Below are 12978 nucleotides of genomic sequence, written 5' to 3'. Positions count from 1 at the left end.
CGGGCCACCACTCAACCTCGACTACGAAACCTCCGTCCCACCAGAGCTCACCAGCGACTGTCCAATTCTCTCTTTTCGACGCCAGAGATTGTACTTTGACTGGATTGAGGGGATACCGAGAGAACCGCCACCATGACCATCAACCCTACCTACCTTGCGCAACGGACACGTTCTTGTATGTGTCCTTTCTTCGTCGATCTCCCCGAGGAGTTCCGATCGCCAACGAGCGGTCTCCTACAATTGAAGTCTCCGAACATACATAGGGTGCTAACAAGCTTCAATAGCCCTCAACTTGAATGATGCGAAGTTCCGAGTCCTCAAGTCTTACCGGGAGTGGTTGCGCGCTGTCAGTATACCCCAGAAACCCAGACCCACGTCTTGACCAATCGTTGCGGGAGATATGGTCAGCACAACTTCAAGTCGGATAACCAGCTAACATGATACTTGACGAACTATAGTCCCCCGAGATCCAGACCATGTACTCTTTGAACATGCCCGTTTCCGTCATCCGTACCAAGATTCGCCAGGAGTTCGAGAAGCACCGCTACGTCAGCCAATTGAACGTTATTGATGTTCTGCTCTACCAGAGCCACGCCGAGTTCCAGGTCAGTCATAAGACTCAATGGAGGAAACATTGAGATGGAAATTCACTTGGCTTTGATGTCTTGCACCCATGCTTGAATCTCCGCCTATTGGATCCCTAGCTGCCAAAGCATTCTTACTGGACTCTATGCTAACATCGATTTAGGAAACCCTCAACTACTGGAAGCAGCTGTCTCATGTCATGAAGTACTTCCGCGCAGAAGAAGACCCTGGTGCACGACTACCACGCAACTTCGTGTCGGGCTTCTTGGAGGGCCGCAATTGAAAAGACTTGTTTTACATTCAACCCATCCACTGCTTCTTTTTCCTTTTTACTAAGTGCCAGTCCGTGTGGCAGCTCGTGTGATGCCATTGACGGAGACATAACGTGTACATATTGTCTGAGTAGGTCGCCAAATCATTTCTATTTCCTTCAAGACTTTAGTCTAGGGACGCATTTCGCCATAGGGTTTCGTACGAGTGAATGATATATATCTGCAATTTTGTCTTTAATTTACGCCGAGCCCTCTTAAAGTCATTTCAAATTTCCTCCAATGTTCCTTCTTAACCAAAGATCAATCTACGCACCCATTCACTTCGCGCCGATCTTACTCTTCGGCTAATTGGAACGTCCGGTGCGAAAGCATCAAACCCATGCCAGCACCCCGGCCACACATGCAGCTCAGTTGAGACACCCGCTTTCCACAACCGAGACGCGTAATCAACATTCTCATCTCGAAACACATCAGCATCGCCGACATCAATCCAAGTCGGCGGCAACCCTGCAAGGTCTTTGGCACGCGACGGAACAGTATAAATAGTAGCATGCTCCCGATTCACACCCAAGGCATAGTTGCACGCATCAATACTGTTCGACCTCGTCCACGGCGCAAGGTCCGCAAATTGCATCATGGAATGGGTGATATTACTATCATCCAGCCAAGGATACATCAACAGCTGGCCCCGAATTTGTGGTCCGGACCGATCACGCGCTAATAGAGCCACACCAGCAGCAAGGTTTCCACCACCCGAACCACCACATACAATGATATGATCACGATCGAACCCAAGTTCCTGACTTTGTGCGCTCATCCATTCCAGCGCTGCGTAGCTGTCTTCCACCTGTGCTGGCTGGGGATTTTCCGGCGCAAAACGATAATCAGCGGAGACAAGGACGGCACCGAACTCTTCCACCCAGTCTAGGGCACAGTCAATGCCCAGGAAACGGCTTCCAGATACGTGGCCGCCGCCGTGAATAAATAGGATTCCTGGGGGTTTGACGTTCTTGGATTGCTTTGAACGGAAGACTGAGGCTTTCAGTGGACCGGCTGGTCCAGTGAATTCTCTTTCCTCGTGGGAAAAGACATCTTCTCTTCCTCGGAGGGTATACTCCAATGTGAAGTCGAGGGCTTTCCGGCGGTTGGCGATTTGCTCGGGTGTGCTGATCTCATCATCCCTAGGAAGTTGGTCATGTACTTCGGCGAGGTCTGGATGGAGAGATGGTCTTGGAAGAAATGACATGTCCAGATGCACGCGGCCGTTGATGTATATTTATGGGGACTGGAAAGGATTGTAAAGAATTTTGTTGAAAAGTTAGACAGACCGTGGGAAACCCAATCATTTATAGATCAATCTTAATGTTTGATCATCATCATTATTAATGATCTCGATATACCAGAGCTCGCCGAGTTGCAAGGTCCGAATGCCGGGCAGTAGCCCCGAATAGTCACTAGTATCAATATCCCGCGAGAATGTCTCCGAACCGGAAAGATGTCGATCCGCTTGATTCAATCCACTTCCAACAAGAAAGCTTATTTCACATGTGATCCGTGGGGGCGGAAATTATTCATGACTCACGAGGTTCAGCCTCAGGCTAACCCGAGAACGAAGAGAGAATTGGCACCCATATATTCCTGTCAGTTCAATGCGCATTTTTGCCACAGCTCTTATACCGGACTTTTTGTGGGAGGATCTGGGGAGGATCTTCAAAGAGACTGTTCTGGGCTTGTTGCACAATCGGTCAAACCGGATGGAGAGTCGTCCATGTCAGAAACTGCTCGAGCTGGAGAGAGATGTGGACTTGTAGATTGAAGATGGGGTCAAATTTTTTGAGAATATGTAAGACCACAGAGAATATTCTTAAATGAAGCACTATCCTTTCTAAATTGAGATCTGATCGTATAAGCGTCCCCGCTGTTCAGGCCCTGATACCTTCTGTATTGAGCGTGTCAGTTGCATTGAGACTATACAGGAAATGATTGAACACAGATATCTGGGGTGTTTGATCATCACGGAAACATACCGGATCAGATTACATAAATTTCCCGATGATTTGAACATCGCGAAAAGCATTGCCTCCAAGCATATGATTAAGTTGGCAGAAAGGTTTACTATACATCTCTCAGCAGAAAGAATATGTATCCTAACGAAGGTATGTCGATCTGGGTATCGGAAATGTGATGCCGGTTTTGGTTCCACCAGGAAGAGTTTATGATGAAGGTGACCAGCCATGTATGTGATACCACTGATCCTCAAGACCTGATCATCAGAAACATGGGTCTACTTGACGAACGAGAAGATTTCCTCCCAGACCTCCACTGAAAATGCAATGGTGTCATGATCCGACCCTTCGACTTCCCTCGAGACGAAGTCAATCGCCTCCACACCGGGTGACTGCCAGCAGTCTTCAAAATACTTCTTCCCCCGTTTACCCACCATGAAATCTTTCGCGGCAAAGTATGCGTGGATGCTAAATCTGTCCTCTGGAGTTGCCTGGTAGCCTGCTAGGGTCTGCGCGCATACTGCATAATCAGAGCAGACCCCCCAGTTGCTGTCGCCCTTGCGTAGACACTGCAGAGCTTCGCTATTGGCTCCGACTGTATTCTCCGCATACATGTAGCGAAGAGCAAGACCAGTGAGTTCCTCCTGCTCGGATCGAGGAACGCCATAGTCGCGTTCGACACGTCGCCGGTTGTCATTAAGGAACGACAGATCCTCTTCCGTTTCATTGGTACTCTCACTTCGTAGTGACATGCGACGAAAAACGGTACCACTGGATGCCAGCACGGGGCTTGCTTGAGTCACGATGAAACGTGGGATAAGATTCCATACTGCGAATGCCTTTGTAGGCACGTACTGTGCCATCTGCATCGCCGTAACGCGCGAGTGCGCTGGATCAACCCAGGGAGCTAAATACGCAAGACTGAGCATCTTGTTCTTTCATTATAATTCATGGTGCAGATACTGGTTTAGGGACGGGGGTGGGAATCAATACCTATTACAGCAATGACCGGGTTGATATAGTCACGGCATCGTGCCCAGGTATTGAGCAAGTATATAGTACCAGCACTATGCGCGACGAGGCTCACGCGTGGAATATGGAGATGTGCCAAGAGACGCGGCAGCATGTCTGTCCAGGCGGCGACACGTTGAGCGAGCGGCACGTCAGTCGATGCGCCCATGCCCGGTCGGTCAACCACAAGGAGGCGCACACCGGCGCGTTCTGCTATCACATGGAGCGGAATGCCGGGATAGCGAGAAGAGAACATCCCCGGAATGAAAAGCAGTGCGGGGCCAGTTTCGCAGCCCATGTCGGCGAAACTGATGCTGAGCGGACCATCTCCACAATCGAGAGTGACGCGACGGTGGAAGCGGCTTTTGGATATGAGCTCGTAGGGATTGGACATGTCGGACGATGATGATATCGCATGAGCCAGGAGAGCCGGCTATGCCAATAATATCAGTATCAGGGAAGCTCTCTTCAACCCAGGCTGACACTCAGTAACTTCTGCCTTGGGGGCTAATAGCACTGGCCAATCAGAGCCCACCGTGTTTTATGCTGCGATTTCGACACCTCCACTGATTGCCAGCGTTGACGCATGACTGTATCACTGTCCACAGGTGAGGTGCCTTGGCTATTCGAATAAATGATGCAGCAGGAGGACTAGGATTCCCACATGGTCACTCACCATACTATAAAGGGGCCCATTATAATTCCCATGTGCGGGTCCGGACCAAAGAGCCCTCTGATTGAACACCACAAACTTCGTTGAACACCTAGCACCTTACAGTCCCGAATACTATTCCAACTATTGAAGAGCCTATACATCACCTCACCAAACTCAAGTGGACATGCAGGAAAACGCTTCATGCGGGCAGGGATAAAGATCAGACAGCATTTTAAGGCACTGGCTCCGTGGATATTACGCCTTAATCACCCTCCCATTCCAGGGCAGTCTAGTGTGACCGAGTAGGTACCTGAGTATGTACTTGATACTATCACTATTCTGGACCTCCAGTCCTGCGCTTTTCTCCATCCATTATCATACCGGTAATGTGGCGTTCAATCATTACGCTCCCAACGGTCCTGTATCAAGTTAGTCAGAAATCATGAAGTCCGTCTCTTCCGTCCAATCTTGTCCCTGATTTCTTTCAAACGGCCTTTTTGACCGCATCGATTGAAATAATACTACTGATCGCGTAACATTTGTGAACCCAAAACATCATTTCAAGGCCCTGATCCAGCCGTTCCTACTACTGTTAGACTGTATCCACGGATTCCTTATCGATCTATTGCTAAACGACAAGATTTCTATTATCGGATCCGTGATATAGCTAGCACTGTGAGCAATGCACGCCTATCTCCTCAGGGTCTGTCATCGCTTGACCCACACATTGCATGACGATCGCCTCGATATTTGCCAGCAGCGAATTGATCTTAGTGAAAATGAGTAGTCGCTGTCCATCCTACTCAAGATCCTGGCTGGAGCACCGGTTCGTTGTTCGCCTGCATTATCAACAGCCTTCCAAGGATTCCTCCTTAAGACCATGACCCTGCGCACCCCCAGAAAATTGAAATGGGGACTCAGTGATGAATTTGGCCTATGGACCTGGCACCATGTCTTCAACTCCAGTGATTGGCGCTGGTAGCGTCTGTGGTAGCCCGATGGTTCGCGAAGGAGGATCAGCTGGGAACTTATTAATTTTGAATCTGTTTCACAACGCTGCTTGAAAGAAAGAGTTCTTACAACTTAACCTAAAACAATTCGAAAATTGAGAAGATAATAAGGGATTGCCCAGTTGCAGGGGGTGAGGATGTCACCGTTGGTCGAATGACAGGACATGTAGGTATGCTAAATGACCTTATATTGGGCAGGTCGGAGGAATTGGGCCGGCTGGGGAGTGGGTTCTGGTATTTCTTGGCTTCAAAAGTCTAGTGACCATTAAATGAATATATAATTTCGAAGGGCTACTAGACCAGGCAACGGGACCTTCGGTTCGACCAAGGACCGCCTTTCTGCGACTTTATTGTCACCCCACTCGACAGAGGCCGTTGCTGGAGAATAGTTAGCTAAATCTGTCCATCGCCCAAGTTGAAATACATACTGGCCACAAGTCGCACGCATCGCTCTTGTACCGGGGTGTAACCATCATCTTTGTTCACACAGTCGTCTTGTTTGGCAAGAGAGGCTTATTTCATAATGCCTTAACATGACTGGCGAATTGTTGTTAGCAGTGGGAGAGAGGTATGAGGGTGAAGAAAAAGCAAGGGAAAAGTGAAGGTAAAGAGAAAAGGGAAGGTAATGAGCAAAGAGAAGCTTTTTCTCTCATTCGGCTTGTGATAAATCGTTTCAAGATATAGAGTGAAAGATGATGTTTGAAGATAAAGGAGGAGGAACCGGGGTAGATGAAGGGAGTTGAAAAGGCCAAACCATGGAAGGTGTAGAGTGTGGTTCAATGGAGGAACGAGAAAGACAATATTTGATGAAACGTACAGGGGGCATTTAGTTTAGGGCACCTGTACCAGATGGGGCAGTGAGTGTTCCAAATTCACGTCATTACAGGCTACTTTTCCCCGCAAGATGATCTTTCGCGAACCTTTACGGTGATGGAATCTGTTGAATCTGTATTCACATGTTCTCAAGTACATACTTCGAAAAGAAGGTCTTCATCGTACCATTATTTGCATGACATTAAATATATTCTCGCCAAAGTTCGGCGTCTATATAAATACAATATACCCTGTTGAACTCTTCCCGATCCGACGTTTCATTAGCCGGATGTTTGAGTGTCCTCTATTTGATCAGAGCGTGGCAATTGCCATTCATTCATCTCATACTCGTTTTCAGTCATAGGCTTCTCATCATGATCAAGCGCGACCCGTCCACCTTCTCGGTCCCACTCTCCATACCGATACCGGTGCCCCAAAAGCTGGAGGTGCTTTTTCCGCTCGTCTTCAGTCCATTCTGCAGTATCCCGGATGTCATTCAGCATACTGCTGTTTGCTATCCATGGAACTAGAGATCCAACTGAGCGAGGGATTGGTGGGCCTGCATACTGATCGTGGCGCAACCAAAAAACGGCTACGAGCACGCACAGATCGAGGGAGAGAAGAATGATTATGATGACGATTGTGGTGTTGGAAGGGTAGATTTCCCACACCGCGGCCGAAATAGTGCCAACAATAGTTTTATTTGCGTTTTGATCGAGGGGAGAGAGGTAGAGGTCGCGCTGGAGAGTTGTGTATGTGCTGAATGTTGCTTGGTACACGTCTTGCAGGGTGTGGACCAAGGCTTGCTTTCGGGTTTCGTTTCTGTGGGAATATGCGTGTTGGGCTTTAGAATGAAATTCGGAGTGAGGATGTGACCAGGAATGATGATGAGATGTAGGGTCAGAGATGAGCATATCGTAGACTTGGGTTGTTACAAGCCCCGCCCAGGTGGTGTTGGCTTGAGTTTGTCGCATGAAGGCCTGGCTGAATGGCACAAGACTATTGGAAACATTTTGGAACATCGGCCCGCTTGTAATGGAGGTCTTGGGTATTGGCGTGGAGCTGTGTACCATTCCGTCGGGATTAAAACGAACCTCGAAATCCTCGATTATAACTTTTGGACTGCAATGGAAAACGCCCAGATTTGCTGTAGCCAAAGCTTTGTCTGTGATATTGGTGCTATTCAGGTGTCCGAAGAGACCCACGAGGAAAGACCTTTCACAAGCAATGCTTGAGTTCAGTGAGGCTCCAAAATGAAGTGTCGCGTTGACCGACTGGCCATGCTCAATCTGACTTGGCAGCTCGGCGGTACAGTTGGTGCCCGCGGGAGTAGTATAGTCCCAGTATGAGGAGCCTGAGGCATTGTCATACCGTGGTTGGCTTGAATCGAGCTCTTCGCACTGAAGCTCGGCTCCAACCCCACGCGTGCGGGCCGTATACATTGTCCAATCAGTCCATTCAGCATCGGGGTCATTGATCCCAAGTGGATAGAAAGATAGGCTGGGGGTAGTCCACGAGAGCAGGGACTTGCCGGTGACCAAGCTATCCGAGATGAGACTGTTGCCAGTAAACTGTGCCCGGACTTCCGGGCTGAAGAAGCGAGAGCCGTTATATTGCACCGCAAAGGCATTTGTATGCTCCGTCCAATATTCGACCGACGGCTCAAACATTCCACTGCTGACGATGGTCAAGACATAATCAAGCATACAAACAATGGATAGCATGACCAAGAGAGGAGGCCTTTTCTCACGGAACAGTTTCCAGACCGTTAAAGGTGTGTGGGAACAGTAATTCACCGTGAGAGAATCTGTAGCTAGAGCCATCCCTTTCTTGAGCTGTATCCAGGGTTCCATATAGCCTATATGCCTGTGGATAGAGACGAAGAGGGAGCTGATCATGGACGCGATCACAGTAGGGCCGTATACTAAAAAATACGCGACAGCTAACGTTCCATTCGAGTCGGACGTATCAAACTTATCCACGCGAATGAACTGGAATGACACTCCAAATGCACCCAAAACACCTGCCATCAGCAAAAATTCCACCGCAAACCATGGTGGCGTTAGGAAATGCGGTCGGGAAATGGGTCGTATCTTGCGCCGCTTTCGAGACGTTTCAGATGACGGTGATAAGACATGTCCCTCACGAGAGGTTATGTCCAGGCGATTTCCACTAGGCCCATTGGTCCATTTGCACCACAGCGTGCGAGCAAATCGACGAAGCTGTCGAGGTGTGGCTCGGGTGTAGTCCAACCCAGAAGGGGTCAACTGGTGGAGAGAAGAAAGCTTGTCGGTGATTAGGGCACATTGCGCTGCAATGGATCCGGGGTCCGACTGGAGAAAATTTGGTCGTCGTGGATAAAAAAAGGATACCACTATGAGCAGTATAAAGGCTGAAAAAAGAAGAGCCTCGGCAACAAGAGCAGAATGACCAATAACGCTGTATACAATTGTGGCGGTATTGAGAGTGACATTGAGCCGCGCAGGATCAATAGTTGTGTCAAAGAAATTGTTGAAAGAGGCGACAAAATGCCGATTCCAAAGACTGCTGACATCTCGCTCGTATTGAGCAACGCTAATCCGATGGGTATCGCTAGGTATCAACGTACCATTCACACCTGTAGCCCCAGTTGAACTGATTAGGCGACCGTTGTCCCAAAGCGAAAGGTCATCCTGGAGATATTTTGCGAAAAGCAGGTTCTGGAACTTTGAAATACTGAGGTCCGTTGAGGCTAACGTGGCCGTCGTGTTCGAGACACTCGTAACATCGACAACAGAGGAATTTGCAGGCAGCGTTATGGCTGCTTTTGCGCGTAGATACGAAGAGGCACATCCAAAGACCGTGGCTTTGGAAGCCAACGTTTTTGATGTGGCGTCAACATCAATGATGAGTCCAATCAACGAGAACGAATTGCAGCCAGTGCTGTTCAAAGTAGACGTAAATCCGTTGCCATTGGGGTCCAAAGGCTCCCAATGCCGTATTTGGGATATTTTATTTTCGGTTGGAGAAGTACTGTTAAAAGTAATTTCAACCCGACAATTAGAGTCTGCATTTAGGAATTTGTCTTCACGAACGTTCCATGTGAGAGCCTTTTCCGCGGATGTAGGGTCAGTCCATATGCTTGGACTTATATCAATTGACTGAGTCTTCATACAGTTCAATTCGGCCCAGTAGACGTCTTGCGTAAGTGCCCACGTCGAGCCCCCAGAGCCGCGGCTCACGGGCCTCGAGGTGGGTGGTATTGAGTAATCGGGAGTTTGGTAGAAGAAAAATGTATCCACCAGGGTATCCGTCCTATCTTTGGAAAGATATGCCGCGCTTTCTAGCCAAGCGCTTTGTGTCTCCAGGTTTACGACACTGGGCCAGGTGTCAATATGTCTTGTGGAGACGATAATCGGCTCGTCAAGATATACAAGTCCAGACATGAGGGAAGGCAACATGACTCTCAGAACCAGGCCAATCGATGACACACAGAGAACAATCCAATGTCGATTACGTGCCGCCATGATGGGAGTCAGGGCGCCATAGTAAAAGCAATAATTAGTGAAGAGAACCGTCCCAGGAGCCCCTGCTGGCTGGGCTAGCTGGAACCACGTCTCGAGCCGCAGAATATCGAGGGCGCAGATGTTCCATAATGCCACGGCCAAAACAGCAAACGCAGTAGGCACGTAAGTGTATACCCCTGAAGTGTGGCTCCCCAATTGTTCGTATGATTTGAGATGGATAAGTCCATGGTGACGATTGGAATACTGACGAAGAAATTCAATCGACAAGGCCATCAATAGAAAGAATGCAGCCACTGTGAATAAAAAAGGAGGCCGTAATGATACCGGTATCCACCTCTTCTGCTTTCGTGAAATGCTGCCGCCCACTGATCCATTCTCAGACCCGGCCATTTCTCCCTCACCGGCCATGGGGTAGGAGTCGGTAGGTCATGAGACTGATCAGAACTTTGGGCCGTGCATCTCTCTTTGGTCTGTGGGATACATCTGTCGGACAGTGAGATTCAGGCCGGCAGAGACGTGTTTCAGATTTCTACTGGGCTATGCAGGTACACGTGATTTTAACTCGTGCGGAGGCGATTAGAGTTTGACACACGTGGCACGTGAGTGGTGGATTGGAGAACGGATGAACTGCTTTAACCAAGTCGAAGACCTACTAAGCCTTCCCTGGGGGAAAATGAGGGTGCACTTGATACTGTGTCAAAATTATTGCAAACTTTTCGCGACGACTACGATACTTCATGATCGTTATGTACTATGCTGCGCCCATCATCACTGTTCAAGGTCTAGACCCCCGGAGGTTTAAGGAGAATTTCTCCAGACCCATATTAGGTAATCACCGTTCCAACTAGTCCCAATGATTCTCAACCCAAAAAAGCTTCGAAAGTCTACATTAGATACGACTATGATAATGCCCAGACATAGTTCAATCATATAAATCTGGACTTTGTTAAGACGATTAGACTGGTTGGTAAAATTTCTCATTTATGCGATCGCAATACTTCATTGAACTTGATAGTCCCTCCTTCGACATTCCTTCCTACCTTGGAAAGTGGTACCTCATCAAGAATTCTGCCTTTTTTCTGCCAGGATGAGAACCGACAATTCAAAGCATATTTGATTTCTATATCGAGTTTATGAGTTTTCTTATATAAATTCTTAACTCAATTCAACTCTTTGACTTATTTTTTTGACTAAATCTTTTATTACATAGTATTTCATGAGTGAGTCACATTGGTATAGGCTCGGTCATTAAGCCTTGAATTTTCCTTGTATAATAGTAATTCAGCTTATGCAGTCTAGGTATTTCTAAAGAAAAGTTCAGATAATTGGAAAAGAAAACCATGGATATACGGTTCTTATACGTGATCCATCTCGTAGTTGTGGTTCAGGTGCGCTGAGAGTGGTCGTGCCAGAGGGGCTAACTCGGCATCTCCAGCAATCACATAAGAACCGGACAAAGGCCGATACCGCTGGGAAAATGACGAAATGGCGGTCGAAGACGGTGGTTTTCTGTTTTTCGAATCTGCGGAGCGCCAATAATCGCTTTCTCCCTTGAGCGGTGCTTGTGAGCCGGTTGACTTCGAGGTCAATTGCTCATACTTCTGCTTGACTAATTTGATTGCTTTGGGCATTACCGGTAAACAAGCACAGATAATTGACAGATTCATTTCGATCAAGGTCCAAATCGTGGAATTGTGAAAGCTGTCTGTTGATGGTTCCTTAGCCAAGATTCAATTTCAGGCGGTCATGGTCTGGGAGATGCTTACACGTTACGTCCTTCGTTTTGATGGTGAGAAGGGCCGTGATTCTCACAATACTTGCAATGCACACGCTGTAGAGCCAAATTTACGATATTAGAAAGTGTTTCTCATGCGACAGAGGGGGGTTAGGAAACTCACAAGCCCCCAAGCATGAAAACTGCAGCAATCGACATTCTCTTTTCCAACGACTGGTGAATCTTCCATACTATGGTCTGAGGTATGCTCAGGATCACTATATCTAAGAGAAGATTTGCAACACCGATCACAATATAGAAGGGCAGTTTGTTGATGGTGGTGTGTGGAATCCAGTACTTCCATTGGGCCTGCACGGGATTGGTTGTGAAGATCAGACCGAACGACGCGGAGAGGAGGTAAGCAGCGAGAACGAACATCATGATTCGTATCCAGAGACGTAGTCGGCGGTCGATAGAAAAGATGCGCTCATACAAGAACAAGACCGAAGCTTTCGAAAACGTTACGCTGATGTTATACACCACAGTCACGGAGAGGGACAGCTTAAAATCCAATGCTCTGTTAGTATTTTATCGTTTAACTGGCACAGTGGAAAGTGGCAAGAAATGTCTGGCATGAGTATAGTTTCTTACTTTGAAGAAGGTCGTGAGCTGTTCACGAGTATAAGTCTCGATGTGATAGCCCGCACCACCGACAGTCCTATCCACGACGCCCAGAATTAAGAATGCGATAGCCGCAAACCAGGCCACGAGAATCATCCAGTCATCCCACCAAAACTTTAACTCGGAGTATTTCCGGGTGATGAAGCGAATGATTACTGAGATAGTGGCTAGAAAAGTGAAGACGGCATCGAGTGCGAGAACGTCAATTTCGCGCGGGCTGACCCGATCTGGGTGTTCCACGAAGGGCTGGTTGGGCGTGCTGGACATAGTGGAAAATACTTTTGGCCGGAGCTTCACCGGAAAAGTGTACTTTGGCACAAAGAACTTAGCCTGAAAACGATGGCTTCACACGCGAATGAGTGTATAGCAAGAAGGATCCAGCCGCGCAGCCTTGATGCATTTTAACGACTCGACGGTAGTCTCACTTCTAGCGATGGTGAAGACTGGAATGAGCCAGTGAGGCACGTCATTGGTCAATTTTTCTCCCCCACGAAAAAAAGAAAGTATCAAGTCAGCCCCCAGGACGACGATGACTGTTATTTGCTACAAGCCTACAAGGCATGCTGATCATGTCTGAATCCAACGGTATCAAGTCTGTCCCCTTACCTGCATCGTGTATGCCGCCGGTATGCAGGTCTGTGACTCCGAGCAGTCAAGAGATATTTCAATACTGCTTGACACCTGAATGGCAAAAGAATAACTGTTACAAGGCATCATTGTCAGTG

The 12978-nt window shown here is 48.0% G+C and overlaps 6 protein-coding genes across 6 annotated transcripts; 1 reads left to right on the top strand and 5 right to left on the bottom strand.

The window, feature by feature from the left end:
* Nucleotides 1–132: 132 nt before the first annotated feature.
* On the top strand, nt 133–875 carry N7484_001635 (NADH dehydrogenase [ubiquinone] 1 alpha subcomplex subunit 6; the record flags this gene model as incomplete). The annotated part of the gene is made up of 4 exons (XM_057112055.1): nt 133–175; nt 285–346; nt 459–605; nt 749–875. 4 exons carry the CDS (start codon nt 133–135, stop codon nt 866–868), a joined length of 372 nt encoding a protein of 123 aa, XP_056976792.1. The 3' UTR covers nt 869–875.
* A 271-nt stretch (nt 876–1146) lies between these two features.
* N7484_001634 (alpha/beta hydrolase) lies at nt 1147–2103 on the bottom strand (the record flags this gene model as incomplete). The annotated part of the gene is made up of 1 exon (XM_057112054.1): nt 1147–2103. The coding sequence occupies one exon, from the start codon at nt 2101–2103 to the stop codon at nt 1147–1149; it is 957 nt and encodes a 318-aa protein (XP_056976791.1).
* Nucleotides 2104–3141: 1038 nt separating this feature from the next.
* N7484_001633 (alpha/beta fold hydrolase) lies at nt 3142–4268 on the bottom strand (the record flags this gene model as incomplete). The annotated part of the gene is made up of 2 exons (XM_057112053.1): nt 3142–3770; nt 3857–4268. 2 exons carry the CDS (start codon nt 4266–4268, stop codon nt 3142–3144), a joined length of 1041 nt encoding a protein of 346 aa, XP_056976790.1.
* Nucleotides 4269–6633: 2365 nt separating this feature from the next.
* Nucleotides 6634–10266, bottom strand: N7484_001632 (DUF3433 domain-containing protein; the record flags this gene model as incomplete). Its single annotated transcript, XM_057112052.1, has 1 exon — nt 6634–10266. One exon carries the CDS (start codon nt 10264–10266, stop codon nt 6634–6636), a length of 3633 nt encoding a protein of 1210 aa, XP_056976789.1.
* A 947-nt stretch (nt 10267–11213) lies between these two features.
* Nucleotides 11214–11489, bottom strand: N7484_001631 (uncharacterized protein; the record flags this gene model as incomplete). The annotated part of the gene is made up of 1 exon (XM_057112051.1): nt 11214–11489. The coding sequence occupies one exon, from the start codon at nt 11487–11489 to the stop codon at nt 11214–11216; it is 276 nt and encodes a 91-aa protein (XP_056976788.1).
* A 263-nt stretch (nt 11490–11752) lies between these two features.
* On the bottom strand, nt 11753–12520 carry N7484_001630 (uncharacterized protein; the record flags this gene model as incomplete). The annotated part of the gene is made up of 2 exons (XM_057112050.1): nt 11753–12133; nt 12224–12520. The coding sequence occupies 2 exons, from the start codon at nt 12518–12520 to the stop codon at nt 11753–11755; spliced, it is 678 nt and encodes a 225-aa protein (XP_056976787.1).
* Nucleotides 12521–12978: the final 458 nt, after the last annotated feature.

The sequence above is a fragment of the Penicillium longicatenatum genome (assembly GCF_028827895.1).
Source record: "Penicillium longicatenatum strain IBT 33135 chromosome Unknown contig_1_segment0_segment0, whole genome shotgun sequence".
In the NCBI taxonomy this organism is placed as follows: Eukaryota; Fungi; Ascomycota; class Eurotiomycetes; order Eurotiales; family Aspergillaceae; genus Penicillium; species Penicillium longicatenatum.
Note: the sequence above shows the minus strand (reverse complement) of the source record. Positions and strands in the feature narration are given on the sequence as shown.